The 12,611-nt window shown below is 38.9% G+C and overlaps 1 protein-coding gene across 1 annotated transcript in view; it reads left to right on the forward strand.

Annotated features, from left to right (window-relative positions):
• LOC126424665 (uncharacterized protein CG43867) overlaps window positions 1-12,611 on the forward strand; it is a 448,798-nt gene that overhangs the window by 330,491 nt on the left and 105,696 nt on the right. Inside the window, exons 10-12 of the mRNA XM_050087395.1 lie at window positions 2,379-2,604; window positions 7,094-7,467; window positions 9,527-9,691. Coding sequence (XP_049943352.1) covers window positions 2,379-2,604; window positions 7,094-7,467; window positions 9,527-9,691 — 765 coding nt within the window. The remainder of the gene's footprint in view (window positions 1-2,378; window positions 2,605-7,093; window positions 7,468-9,526; window positions 9,692-12,611) is intronic.

Genomic DNA, 12,611 nt, shown 5'->3' on the forward strand with positions numbered 1-12,611 from the left:
CTCACCATGTGGCAGCCGGTGTCCAAAGAAACATCACAAGTACTTCAGTTTTTCAGAGTAGCAGTCAAAAAATAAATCAATAATAAGACCCGTAGATACATTTCAACACTGCAGTCCTTTTTGTAGGTAATCTCTTACTGGAGTTGGTATGCCGTTGCCTTTCTCTGACCTCTAAATTGACTCTCCTGCCCCAATTACAGTGTGACCTACAGTTTAACTTGCACTCCAAAACATGTTGCATTTCCATGTTTTTCACATCAACAAAAATTGCCAGAAGTGAAAGAAGTGAGAAGTGACAGATAATAATCTGAATGAAATTTTCACTCTACAGCAGAGTGTGAGCTGATATGAAACTTCCTGACATTAAAACTGTGTGCCAGACCAAGACTTGAACTCAGGACATTTGCCTTTCTTCCAGGGGTGCTAGCCTTGCAAGGTTCACAGCAGAGCTTCTGTGAAGATTGGAATGTAGGAGATGAGGCACTGGTGGAAGTAAAGCTGTGAGGATGGGTCATGAGTCATGCTTGGGTACCTCAGTTGGTAGAGCACTTGCCCACAAGCTGCGAAGGTTCCAAGTTTTAGTCTGTCTGGCACATAGTTTTAGCCTGCTAGGAAGCTTCATGACAGATAATATTGAGGGGGTCACATCAAAGACCTGTGGTCTGGCACTCCACATCTCAGCCACCAGGCCAGGTAAACTTAAAAGGTAAAAAAAGTCCTTATCCCATATCAAAATTTCCAACTTGTGTTCCACTGTTCTGCCCATCACACAATTACCCATTTGTCAGAGCCATTCCATTATTGTTGTACAGTTGCAGACCTGTGCCTATTCCTTCATTGTTGCTTCAGCTAGCACACTAGTAAGTTGTGCAGTCGTACGTTCAAGTGAGCAGCAGTAAAATAAAATAAACAGTGAGGTAGGTGGGAAAAAATTTATAAACCATCTAAGAAAATTACTCAGATTCCAAGCGAGTAGTGTAATCTCACAAAGAGGCACTTGTCTACAACATGATTAGTGGTGGAATAAGTGTTTGGCTGGGATCTGATGCAGCTGTGGTGTTTAATGCTTCTAGTGGGTCATTACTGTGAGGTAACACTTGCATACGGCAACAGAATGATATAATGAATATTTATTTTCTTATTGTTTAATGAAACAATGATTTAGCTCATATAATTAAGTTTATTGTATCATTGTTTCATTAAAATAAGATTAAACTGTGATTTTGCTTACACATATTTATCTTGGCAACATAGAGACAGCTATTCTTGACATGTGCACAAAGTATGCCATGCGCCTGCTTCTGTTATTAAAAAACGATACACTCGCTCGAGTGTTATGGCTGCTACTTGGAAAAATCTAACTACTTTTGATTGACAGTATGAACACATTGCAATATAATGATAGCAATGACATCCAAAATGCGTAACTGTGAGTTAACATTGAATTGCTGTCTGTCATATGCTGAATAATACTAATAACTGATTTAACAACCTCCACCTCAATAAAGTCCATAAAATAGACAATGTTAAAAACTTGATCTGTGATACACGACAGAACTGTGTTATAAGTAGATTGTGTACAAAACATTGTAGCCTTTCTAAATGTCTTCTAGCTTCCACAATGAGTTTTCATTCTGCAGTGGAGTGTGTACAGATTTGAAACTTCTCGGTACATCAGAACTGTGTGTCATGCTGGGACTCGAACCCAGAACCTTTCGTCTTTTGTGGGCAAGTACTCTGACTAAGCTATCAGGTCTTACTCATGACCTGTCCTCACAGCTTCACTTCTGCCAATACCTCATCTCCTGTATTCCAAATTTCACAGGCCAGGACTCAAACCCAAAACCTATAGTCTTTTTTGGGCAAAAGCTGTGGTGGCAGAGCTGTCTGGCCCAACTTACAATCCATCCTCACAGCTTTATTTCTGCCAATACCTCATCTCCTACATTCCAAGCTTCATAAACCTCCTGCCTGCCATTCTGGACTACCACCTGTCAAACAAAGCATACTGTGGACAAATGGGCTAGCCACAGACTATAAGAATGTGTCCAGAATGAATTTTCACTCAGTAGCACAGTGTGCACTGATTTGCTGGTGAAAAGGCAGCAGGTTGCAGGTTTGATTCCTAGTTGGCACACAGTTTCAATCTGTCTGGAAGTTTCGTAGTCTTCCTTAATTTACTCCGTACCTCAAAATTTCTGACATACATTTGACCCCTGACAAAATTAAATGTTACCTACCTGGCTGTCCTAGAAGACATTGCCTCACTTCCTGATGGTGAGGTGCCAAACCATGATGTTCCACTCTGCCCCCATCCCCTTCTTTCATTCCTACACCAAACAAACTCATGTCATTGACGCACCCTCTCGTCCGTACAGCGTGCCAGCCAAATTCGGTCAGTGCCGTTTACTGGCGACTCGTCGGACGATTCATCAGACGGTGAGGGTGGTGATGGTGCAGGACACAGCACGCGGGCAACCAACAGCAGCAGTGGTGACACAGACACGTCGCTGTCCAGCCCTTCCAAAAGCCTCAAGACGACATCCAGCCTTTCGCCGGCCAAGCGCTCTTCCTCCGGCTCGCCGTCCAAGAGCATGAAGAGAGGTGAGGTGACAGCAGAGCAGTCTTATCCTGCACCATCTACTCTTCCTGTTACCTATTATAAAATGTGAGGTAAAATTGCACTGATTGATTTTCCTTCATCAGGATGAATCTAGATCATTTGGGGCTGCTAAACTGAGAAGTCCAACTAAATTTTCTTTATAAGAAATGAAAAGCACCAGTTTCCTTTTGTTCTACAATATTACTTTCGTTGTTAACCAGTTTTCAAATTACAAGGCCATCTTCCGACATTTACTGAGTGTTATCACCACTTCTTTTGTGATAATACTCAGTAAATGTCTGAAGATGGCCTTGTAAGCCAAAAACCGCTTAACAATAAAAGTAATATTGTAGAACAAATGCAAACTGGCGCTTTTCATTTATTATAATGTTGTTCTACCAAGAACCAACAGAAGATTCTGTTAACATAAATTTTCTTTGTTACAGTACTTTTATGAGGAACAAAATGATAATAAAACCCAAACATTATTCAAATATTTACATGAAACATCAAAACAATCATCATATTACTCAAAAAGCCACACATACCACAAAACAGTCTTCACAGTTAGAAATAAATATTAAAACACTTGTCTTGTTCACCAAAATAGTTTTGTTTTTGCTGTATTTCGTAGTTATTGATGGAAATATAAGTGATTTATGACATCCCCGAGGCAGCATTATAGACCTCCCACCACCTGCCTGCAGGTTGTGGAAGTTTCTATTATAATCATGAAAAATCCGCCTCAATTGCACAAACTACCTGGTGTTTACCTAGGTTTCAACCACGCCTTCTTCAGAACAAATATAAAACAGCTTGCTTAAGTAGGCATAGTCAAAGGCTGGCAAGCTGTTTTATATTTGTTCTGAAGAAGGTGTGGTTACCCACACTGAAACCTAGGTAAACACCAGGTAGTTTGTGCAATCGAGGTGGATTTTTCATAATTATTTCGATACTTAAGATTGCTGACGTGCTGCAATGCTGGAAGTTCTTAATTTCTACTATGTCTCTCTGTGCTTGCCAAACTCTACCGTGGCCAGCAAGGTCTTTGGATCTGCCCAATATCTCTTCCCATTTGTGAGTGTTTGGAGCATTATGGGCAGGGTCCTCCAATGAGCTCAGGATTTTGATGACTGAACTCATGAATTGGACAGAATTTGGCATGGTATATCTCAGGACATCCAAACAACTCTATCAATCAATACCAAGCCAAATAACTGCTTCCATAAGGGCCAGAGGTGGACCGACATGTTATTGACTTGCACAGTCTGTGAACCTCTTTCTTTTGTGTATATCATCCAGTTTTTCAGATTTTTTTTTTTTTTTTTTTTTTTTTTTTGCGTGTACTTCACATTTACGAATTATTTCCATTCCATTTGGCTAATTCCTTCATGGTACATTGCTGTTGTTTTCCTCAGCTGCAATAAAAAAGAAAGCTGTTTTTTTTTTTTTGTAGTTTGTATGTGAAAGCTTACGAAGAATGAAACCGTAAAGGCTTGAAATAAGGTATTGCCTAACCAGGAGAACAGAAAAAATACAAATTATTCTTGTAAAAGAAGTACAGGAGGATGTAAGAAAGTCAAGAATCAGTAGAGAAGATATGGAAAACAGTGGTTTGAGGTTCAGGCAGTGAGAGCAGTGGATCAATCTGTTGGGAAAGTACATAGAACAACAAGCATATTGTCAGAAAAGTTACTTAAAGCACACATCACATCCAGTTCTTAGAACATAGATGCAGAGTGATTTAGAGTGTAATAGCCATGCAAAACTAACTGAAAGGAAAGTGAATGCCAGACTGAGATTTATTAGAGGAATCCTCAGGAAAAGTAGCACACTCACTAAACGGTAACTTAAGAAAATCGTTGCTCAACTGATACTTGAGCATTTTTTGGCAGTCTGGACCCAGTGTCGGGAAGAATTGATAGAGGAAATAGAGGAGATCCAAAGAACAACAGACCATTTCATCACAGATTTGCTTAGCAACAGCAAAAGCATCACGGGAAAGCTCAGCCGACTCTAGTGGCAGATGCTGCAAAAGAGGCATTGCTTATCACGATGTTGTTTACTATTAAAATTTTGAGAATGTACATTCGTAGAAGACTTGACCAATATATTGCTTCTTGCAGAAAAGATCATTAAGACAAGACTGGAGAGATCTGAGCTGAAACGGAGGCTTGTTGACAACTTTCTGCACGCTGTTCAAGATTGAAACAAGAAAAATGAGGAGCAGGGACAGTGGTACACAATGCACCCTCCGTCACACACTACAAGGTGACTTGCAGAATATAGACGTATAAGTCAGTGAAAACAAGTGAGCAATAGAGAATAAGAGAATGAAGGAACGTGGGCAAGAGAGGAAATAATTTAAGAATGAAGCAACATGTGTAACTGTAGGTCATAGGTGGCTTAAATGCTGAAAAAATTTGGTTGTACAGCAGTTTTCAACTGTACTACTTCTAAATGTGTTTATTTATCAAAATTAACAGTTTTGGTAGTTGCTAGCTGAAACATTTGCTTCTGTCATATGACAAAGACTGCAGCTTTGAACACAGTGCACTCCACTACAGTGTCAAAAAGCTTCAAGATACAAAAGAGTAAGAATTAGGGTAGTTACAAGGTTTTTTAAATTGTCTACTACATTATACCTTTTTCTGTCAGGCCATGAAGTTGACAGTGATTTTGGATGTACACTGTAATGGAATCCAATTGTGTCTTTACATTAATTAACTTGGAAGATGACCCAAATATTATATCACCACTTATTAGGAATGAACATATTTTACTTAACTCTGATGCAGGATAAACTGGACCAAGGTTGTTGACACAATTAGTAACTAGTCATACTTTTCTTATTATTTGTCTTTTTTTTTTTTAATTTTTATTTTTTTCAATTGGAAAGCATCATTGCAAATATCTTCGCAGTTAGCTTTTTCTGTCAAATATCAACTCGGACAAAAACCCAGTGATACATTTTATACAATCCAGTGCTCAACCAGTTATGGCACTCAAATACTGTCCAACCAAATACTTTTTTCAACAGTTACACTTGCATGAGCTGTTTGTGAAATATTTAGAGGTACAAAACCATAGTCAACAAGCTTAAGTACATCAATTAATTTACAAAGAGTTATCAACATTTGGGGCATTTTTGAGTGATTAAATTTCAATCTTAATGTTTGAAAGTTCAGTGATATGAAGAGAATAGATAACTATTCATGATGTTGAGGAGATATTGAGTGCCAAACAGGCACATTGAAAATAGACTGGTAGATGTTATTTAGCTGTTGGACTAAGTCCTCCTCCTTCCTCTCTTCATTAAGATTTACCATGTTTTATGTACAGCCCTTACTGTCATTCAATATCAGCAGTCTGTATTTTATTTGACATTATAGGTGGTTGCCCTTCATGGCACTGCAGATGTCAAGATAACCTCAGGCAGGGCATGATTAGTCTGTGACTTGTGTAATTTTTGTTTGTTTGTGTGATTGTATTTTAATTGTTGCATATCATATTTTGTGCGGCAGAATGTGAGGATCAGCCCAACATTGGTCTAAATGAGCATGGGAAACTGCCTAAAAATTATACTTGGGCTGGATGGTGACTCAGCCATGATCATTAATACACATTTGATCATGGCCCAGATCACTTTGCAATCTCACAAGGAAGTGACTCACACTATGCTTTACAAGCTAGAGACGGTGGATTTAATCTGATAGCTTTTCTTAATGTGCCTCAACACTTCCTCTGTGCTGTGAATAGCAATCTATCCTTTTCATATTGTTCTTATTCCATCCATAATTTTCCATTGTTTGTTTGAAAGTATAACTGTTTGTAAATGTTGAAAAATAAATAATGCTAAATACTTGTCAAAAAGTAACTAATACTAATTTTTTAAAATCTAACTTCATTCCAAATTTAGTGTTAACATTTTCATGAGGAGTTTGTTTCTCTACACCTGAGGGGGTCACAACTTGAAGGGGTCGACAGGAGAAAGTGCTAACCCTTGATTTAGTAAGGATTAGACTGATCACAGTTTCTGTTGCATTTTCAAATGCATCACATGCTGGTAACAAGTAGTTCCATATGTGCAGCCAGAAAGTGCCTTTTGCTCTATAAATTGTTTTGCCTTTGAATCTAACTGAATGTATAACCTGTGATACCTCAGAATACACTCTTGTGCCTTAGTACTGCTTTTGTAGACCACTTCAGTTAAGTAAAAATGAATTTTCAACTAACATTTTTATTATTTCTGAAAGTTCATTTGGAAGTTATTGAAACAGTGAGTGCCTTTTATTTACAAGCAACTGTTAATGAAATGTAAACTGTTGTAAGAGCTGACGTTAACACAAAATAAGTTACATAGAAATCTTTTAATTGCAGTTCATTGTGGTAAATGAAGCATCTTTTGTTAGTAAATTGATCTAAGTACGAAAAAATACAGACGCTGTCAGGTTATTAGATTACAACACAAAGTGTTCCATTGTAAAATAGCTGAAGTGCACTCGACCGAGCTCGCCATGCCGACAGACACGTCGTTTGAGTCCGGCATGTCAGACGACTACGCGATACCACCCGATGCCATGTCGGGCGACTCGTCTGCCGACTCGTCACTGGCCGGCCTGCTGCACCACCACCACCATCACCACCACCACCGGTCGTCGACGGCATGTACGGATGGCGGGGCGGTGTCCGCGGCCAATGCCACTACCCCCAGACCTCCCGGGACGGTGCCAGCCACGGGGACGAGGACAGAATCTTCCCTTGAGAAGTGCGGCCACCTTGCAAAGCTGGGTGGGAAGCTGAAGACCTGGCGAAAGCGCTGGTTCCTGCTGAGGAATGGCGTCCTCACTTACTGGAAGTCACAGGTCAGTGAACACAGTGGCAGATCATTTATTCACTTCCATCAGACAGTAACAATATGACCAGGGAATATACATACTAAAGGGTTCAGGTTACGCCTAAAGTTTTCAGTTAAATCCAGGGACGAGTCCAGTGGTCTATAGAAAGATCCAATTATAAATTTATATCAAACAATCTGGCATGCAGGTTCAGTTTCTATCTCAGTGGCATTGAGTTTTGTGTCTGCTGTGACAGGTGCATATCTCCATTTCCCATTAGCCTAGCACTTCAATCCCTGCTTGGATTTACACAAAAATCTCACTGTTGTTGCTTTCAGGTTTTACTCAGCTGGATTGAATGGGGAGTCGCCTCTAAGTTTTCTATTTTTATAATCTATGTGTGTATTGCATTTAATGTTCTGTTGCATATGCATGCCTATAAATTTTGTACTACCGGTTCTGGTGAGTGTCTGTTAAACTAAATAAGGGGATTAACTGGTATCATAGTTATTGGATATAGGTTCTGCCTTTTAAGCAAAAACGCTGCTTTATCTCTTGTTACCCAAACATATTTTGATACTTCTGTGCCATTGTCAGTCGGTTTTGTTTATTGAAAACTGTAAAAAGTCAACATAGTGATGTAACAAAGTGAGGCTTAAGAACAGTTTTTGTTCATTTTTGTTCTTACCATGATTTTACATTATATGGTTTTGCAGGACTGTCAGTATGGTGTCTTCTACTGATCACTTGCAAAACAATATAATGTAAAATCACGGTAAGAACAAAAATGAACAAAAACTGCCTTTAGGCCTCTCTTTGTTAGATCAGTTACAGCCCAAAATATGTTCACTTTTTACAGTTTTCATTAAACAAAACCCACTTATGACAGTACAGAGGTGCCGAAACATGTTAGGGTAATACGAGAAAAAGAACAGTGTTTTTGCATAAAAGCAGAAAAAATACAAGAGCTGTAAATCCAAAAGATGAATGGTATCATTGTCTTTGTGGTAAAGACAACATTTTTTCTAACTATTTGCCACATAGTAATGTACTTTATTTCCATGGCAGTTTTAATATTTTTAATAACCTGTGTGCTTTCCATGTACAGCACTTCATATGTCAGCCTCCGATTACCAGATGGCTGCTTTGAAAATGTCTTTGTGTCTTTAGTGGAGTTAATCAGTTCTCTGTAGTTGTGTGTTATCATAATTATTAGCCTTTTGTTTACAATAAACTACTGTCCAGTCTTTCAACGTACCTTTAGTATTCTGTTGAAAGAGTTTTTTTGTTAAAGGATGCTTAGTGCTGTGTGATATGTTTTGGAATAATAAAGTGGCTCTTCTCTGTTGCAAAGCTGAGATAAATATCTGAACTTTTTGTTTTTTAGTCTGGGTTCTTACAGCACAAAAATGTAACAACTTTCACCGTCTTTAATGGGCACAGTTATACACTTTTCCACAGCTTTTCTGAGGGCTAGGGCTTGAATCACAAAAGTATTAAACTTGTAAAGGTGCAGTTGTTTTTGCCAGTTCATAGTTCTGTTGAAGAATCTAGAGGAAGTTGCAAATATATTTGCAAACAAATTTTAAAAAACAAAATAAAAAATATATACCCTCGTCTTCTGCAAACCATGTCAAATACACTAAAAAACTGTACTCTTTACCAGCAATTTTCTTTCTATTTCATGTTTTATTTGTGAATGGAATGAGACAAAATTGACTGAGCATCCTTTAAATGCCTTAAATCTCATTAATCTTCTCATAATATACTTATGTGAAAGTACGAACGAGCAACAAATGTTGTTTTCTTTCTTATGATTGATGATGGAAATGTAAGTAATGCAGAGGGCAGACACATAATGTACACCTGTAGTGAATGACCAGTAAATCATTGTAAACCAGCTTGACCTGCTCTCTTAACACAACTGTTTTTGACAAATGTGAAACTGTAGTGTGTCATAAGTGAAATAATGGAGAAAACAATTAATATCTAATGTTGGTGGCAATATATTAGCAAGTTTAATTTAGATGTTCAAATGAAAGCACTGTGTAACATTTTTTTGAAATACTGTTTTTTCTGTTTTCAGAATGATGTCAACAGGAAACCGCAGGGTCAGATTGTCCTCGACGAAGTGTGCCGAATCACCAGGGCCGAAGGTGCTGCCACGTTTGAGATTTCCACCGGGAAAAAGACGTACTACCTCACGGCTGACTCCATTGCCACCATGGAGGATTGGATCCGAGTTCTACAGGTGAGGGGGATGGCAAGTTTTGTTACAAACTAACCGGTGCACAAGAGATTATTTCAGCTGTATGTACAGATGTAAACAATTGTGTGTCTTTGCACTGATGCTGTAAAATGAGTTTATCATGTGCACTAAAGTCCAAGACAATTATTTTAGTTAATGTATTTTTTTTAGGGTAACTGATATGAGCAACGCAACAAATATACTGTGCTTACAACTTTCTCACTATATTTTCTCCTACACTTTCTCTCATTGTCTGGATTAAACTATTATTATTATTAAAAACAAAGATGATGTGACTTACCATACGAAAGCACTGGCAGGTCGATAGAAACACAAACAAACACATACATACACACAAAATTGAATTTTGTGTGTGTGTGTGTGTGTATGTGTTTGTTTGTGTTTCTATCGACCTGCCAGCGCTTTCGTATGGTAAGTCACATCATCTTTGTTTTTAAATATATTTTTCCCACGTGGAATGTTTCCCTATTATATTCATATTATTATTATTATTATTTTCATCCACAACTTTTGTGCAGTTGTAGCTGTGCAACAAAAGGCATTTGATGTTTTAACACCTGGTGTGTGATTCAGACAACTACTGAAAAATGGCTACACAGCCAAAACTGTGTAGTTGTGGAGAATACAAGACCCCATTGCAACCAAATTCTCACTATATTTTTAACTGAAGCTTTTGAAACTGTTTGTTCCTTCGTCAGGGAGTAGAGAGGGGATAAATTAGCACAGCTCACACAGATGATATAATGACAAAGATGAAGGGGAGTTGACATTGAGAGCAGGAGATCAAATACAGCACATTGCTAAGCATTGCACCAACTTCAGTCCAGAAATCATAGAAGTCAGAGTGATAAGTAAAGATGAAAAGAGAGAAGTGGTTGGTTGGCAGAAGTAAGAAGTAAAGATGAATAAGAGAAAGAGGAATGAAAAATTCTTTAAGCCCAAAGGAGTAAAGTTTGACTGCAGTGGGACATTTTTGCTCTAGGGAAGTTCTGGTAGAATGTGAATACTTTTAGATTAAAGGAGACCACTCACCAAAAAGCAGGAGTGTTGAGTCATTGATAGGCATACACGAAAAGAAAGAAAACTTTCTAGCTTTCAGTGTAATCTATTTTTGAGCTAGAACAAAACACACACACAGACACACACACACACACACACACACACACACACACACACACACACACACACACACACACACACACTTGTGTAGCTTCTACACAGCACCAGATAGTCGAACAGTGCCAGCACTGAATATAGGGCAGTAGCCTAGGCTGCATTTGGGGGAGGGGGGAGAGTGTCAGTTGAGATGAGTAGAGGGAGAGAGAGAGAGAGACAGGAGGCAGGGGGTTGGGGATCGGGGGTTGGTGGCTATTGGCTTGGAGGGAGGCAGCCAGTTTGTCAACTGCTGACTCGAAATGTGGGAGGGAGATGGCAGGGACACAGGCTAGGCATGTAAGGTACATTTGTCGGAGCCAGTGAGCGGCGCCCATGAAATGAGGGAAATCCTACCTGAGATCCTTCCAACGACCCCCTTTCTCTCTTAAAGTGGTATTCCGCCACCCACCTGACTGACAACATCCTAGTCCAGCCGTATGCCACTCCCAGTCCCAACTCCTTGCCACAGGGGTCATACCCCAATCCACCCACCCAGCACTTCCTACTTGAGTCCTGTCATAGGCTTATCTTATCCTGTCAGATGCAGGGCCACCTGTGAAAGCAGCAGTGTCATCTACTAACTCTGCTGCAAAATAGAGGAAATGTGCTACAAAAGAAACCGTCAGCTCATATTTGAATACTTGGAGTTATCACTCAAGTTTTTCAATTCTACTGGAAGCATATTTAAAATGAAGCCTTCTGAACAGCACACTTCTGTTTGTACAGTGTACACACAAGTATTATCTGAGAGTGTATAGTTTTTCCATATCATGTTCACTGCATAAATGCTGCAGTTTCTTCTGAATGACTCAATACTGCCAGCAACTAATCCGTTGATGGAATTTGTGTATAGGGCTGGCACAGTTGCTATATTTCTGACACCTGAACAACGACCTGCATGAAGTTCACAAACGGACACTGCAGATCTGCACGACCAACTTTTCTGAGCTAAGAAATTCGCTGTTAGAGCACAGGTCTGCCTCAAAATATAACAACACACAAAATTACAGAGTGAAAATAAGCAATGTAAACAAGACTACGCATTTTGGTGTCGAAAACAGTGGAGATCATTCTCATACTGAAGATAGCAACATTCAGTTTCTGCAAAAGATCATGAAAATGATACTTTCTTGAAAGTCTTCTACCTATCCTCTGTCCTAAGAATTTAAAATGTTCGACTTTACCGACAAAATCAGACAGAGGAAAGTCAGGATTAGAATAACAACAACGCTATGAAAGGAAGAGAGAGATACTCACCATTAACTGCAGACAGGCACAATGGAAAGATCATTACACATTGGGCTTTCGGCCCAGCCTTCTTCAGAAAAGAAAACACACATTCACATAACCAAGAACATGTCACACACAGGTGAATGCTATCTCCAGCCACTCTGGTCAGAAAGTGAGACTTCACTGAATATTTGACCACCTTTTATTAGAATTCTATGTCAGAAACTGTATGCTGTGTGTTTTATTGCAGTTAAGTCTTAATTTGTTTCCTATTCTCTATTGGCTAAATAATTTATATTATGTAATATATTCCATTCCTATTTACAACCATGCTAGTTTCATCTGTAACTACTATGAGTATCTAACATACCTTTGACTGGCCCTATGATTCAGTCAAAAGCAAATGATATTGCTAAAGATATGGGCATCGAAGACTTCCGTTGTTCTGCTGGTTGGTTGTATCGGTTCCAAGAGAGACATGCAATTTCATCTGTACAAAAGTTGATGAAGAAAGTGC

This window comes from Schistocerca serialis, chromosome 10 (genome assembly GCF_023864345.2).
Source record: "Schistocerca serialis cubense isolate TAMUIC-IGC-003099 chromosome 10, iqSchSeri2.2, whole genome shotgun sequence".
Classification (NCBI taxonomy): Eukaryota; Metazoa; Arthropoda; class Insecta; order Orthoptera; family Acrididae; genus Schistocerca; species Schistocerca serialis.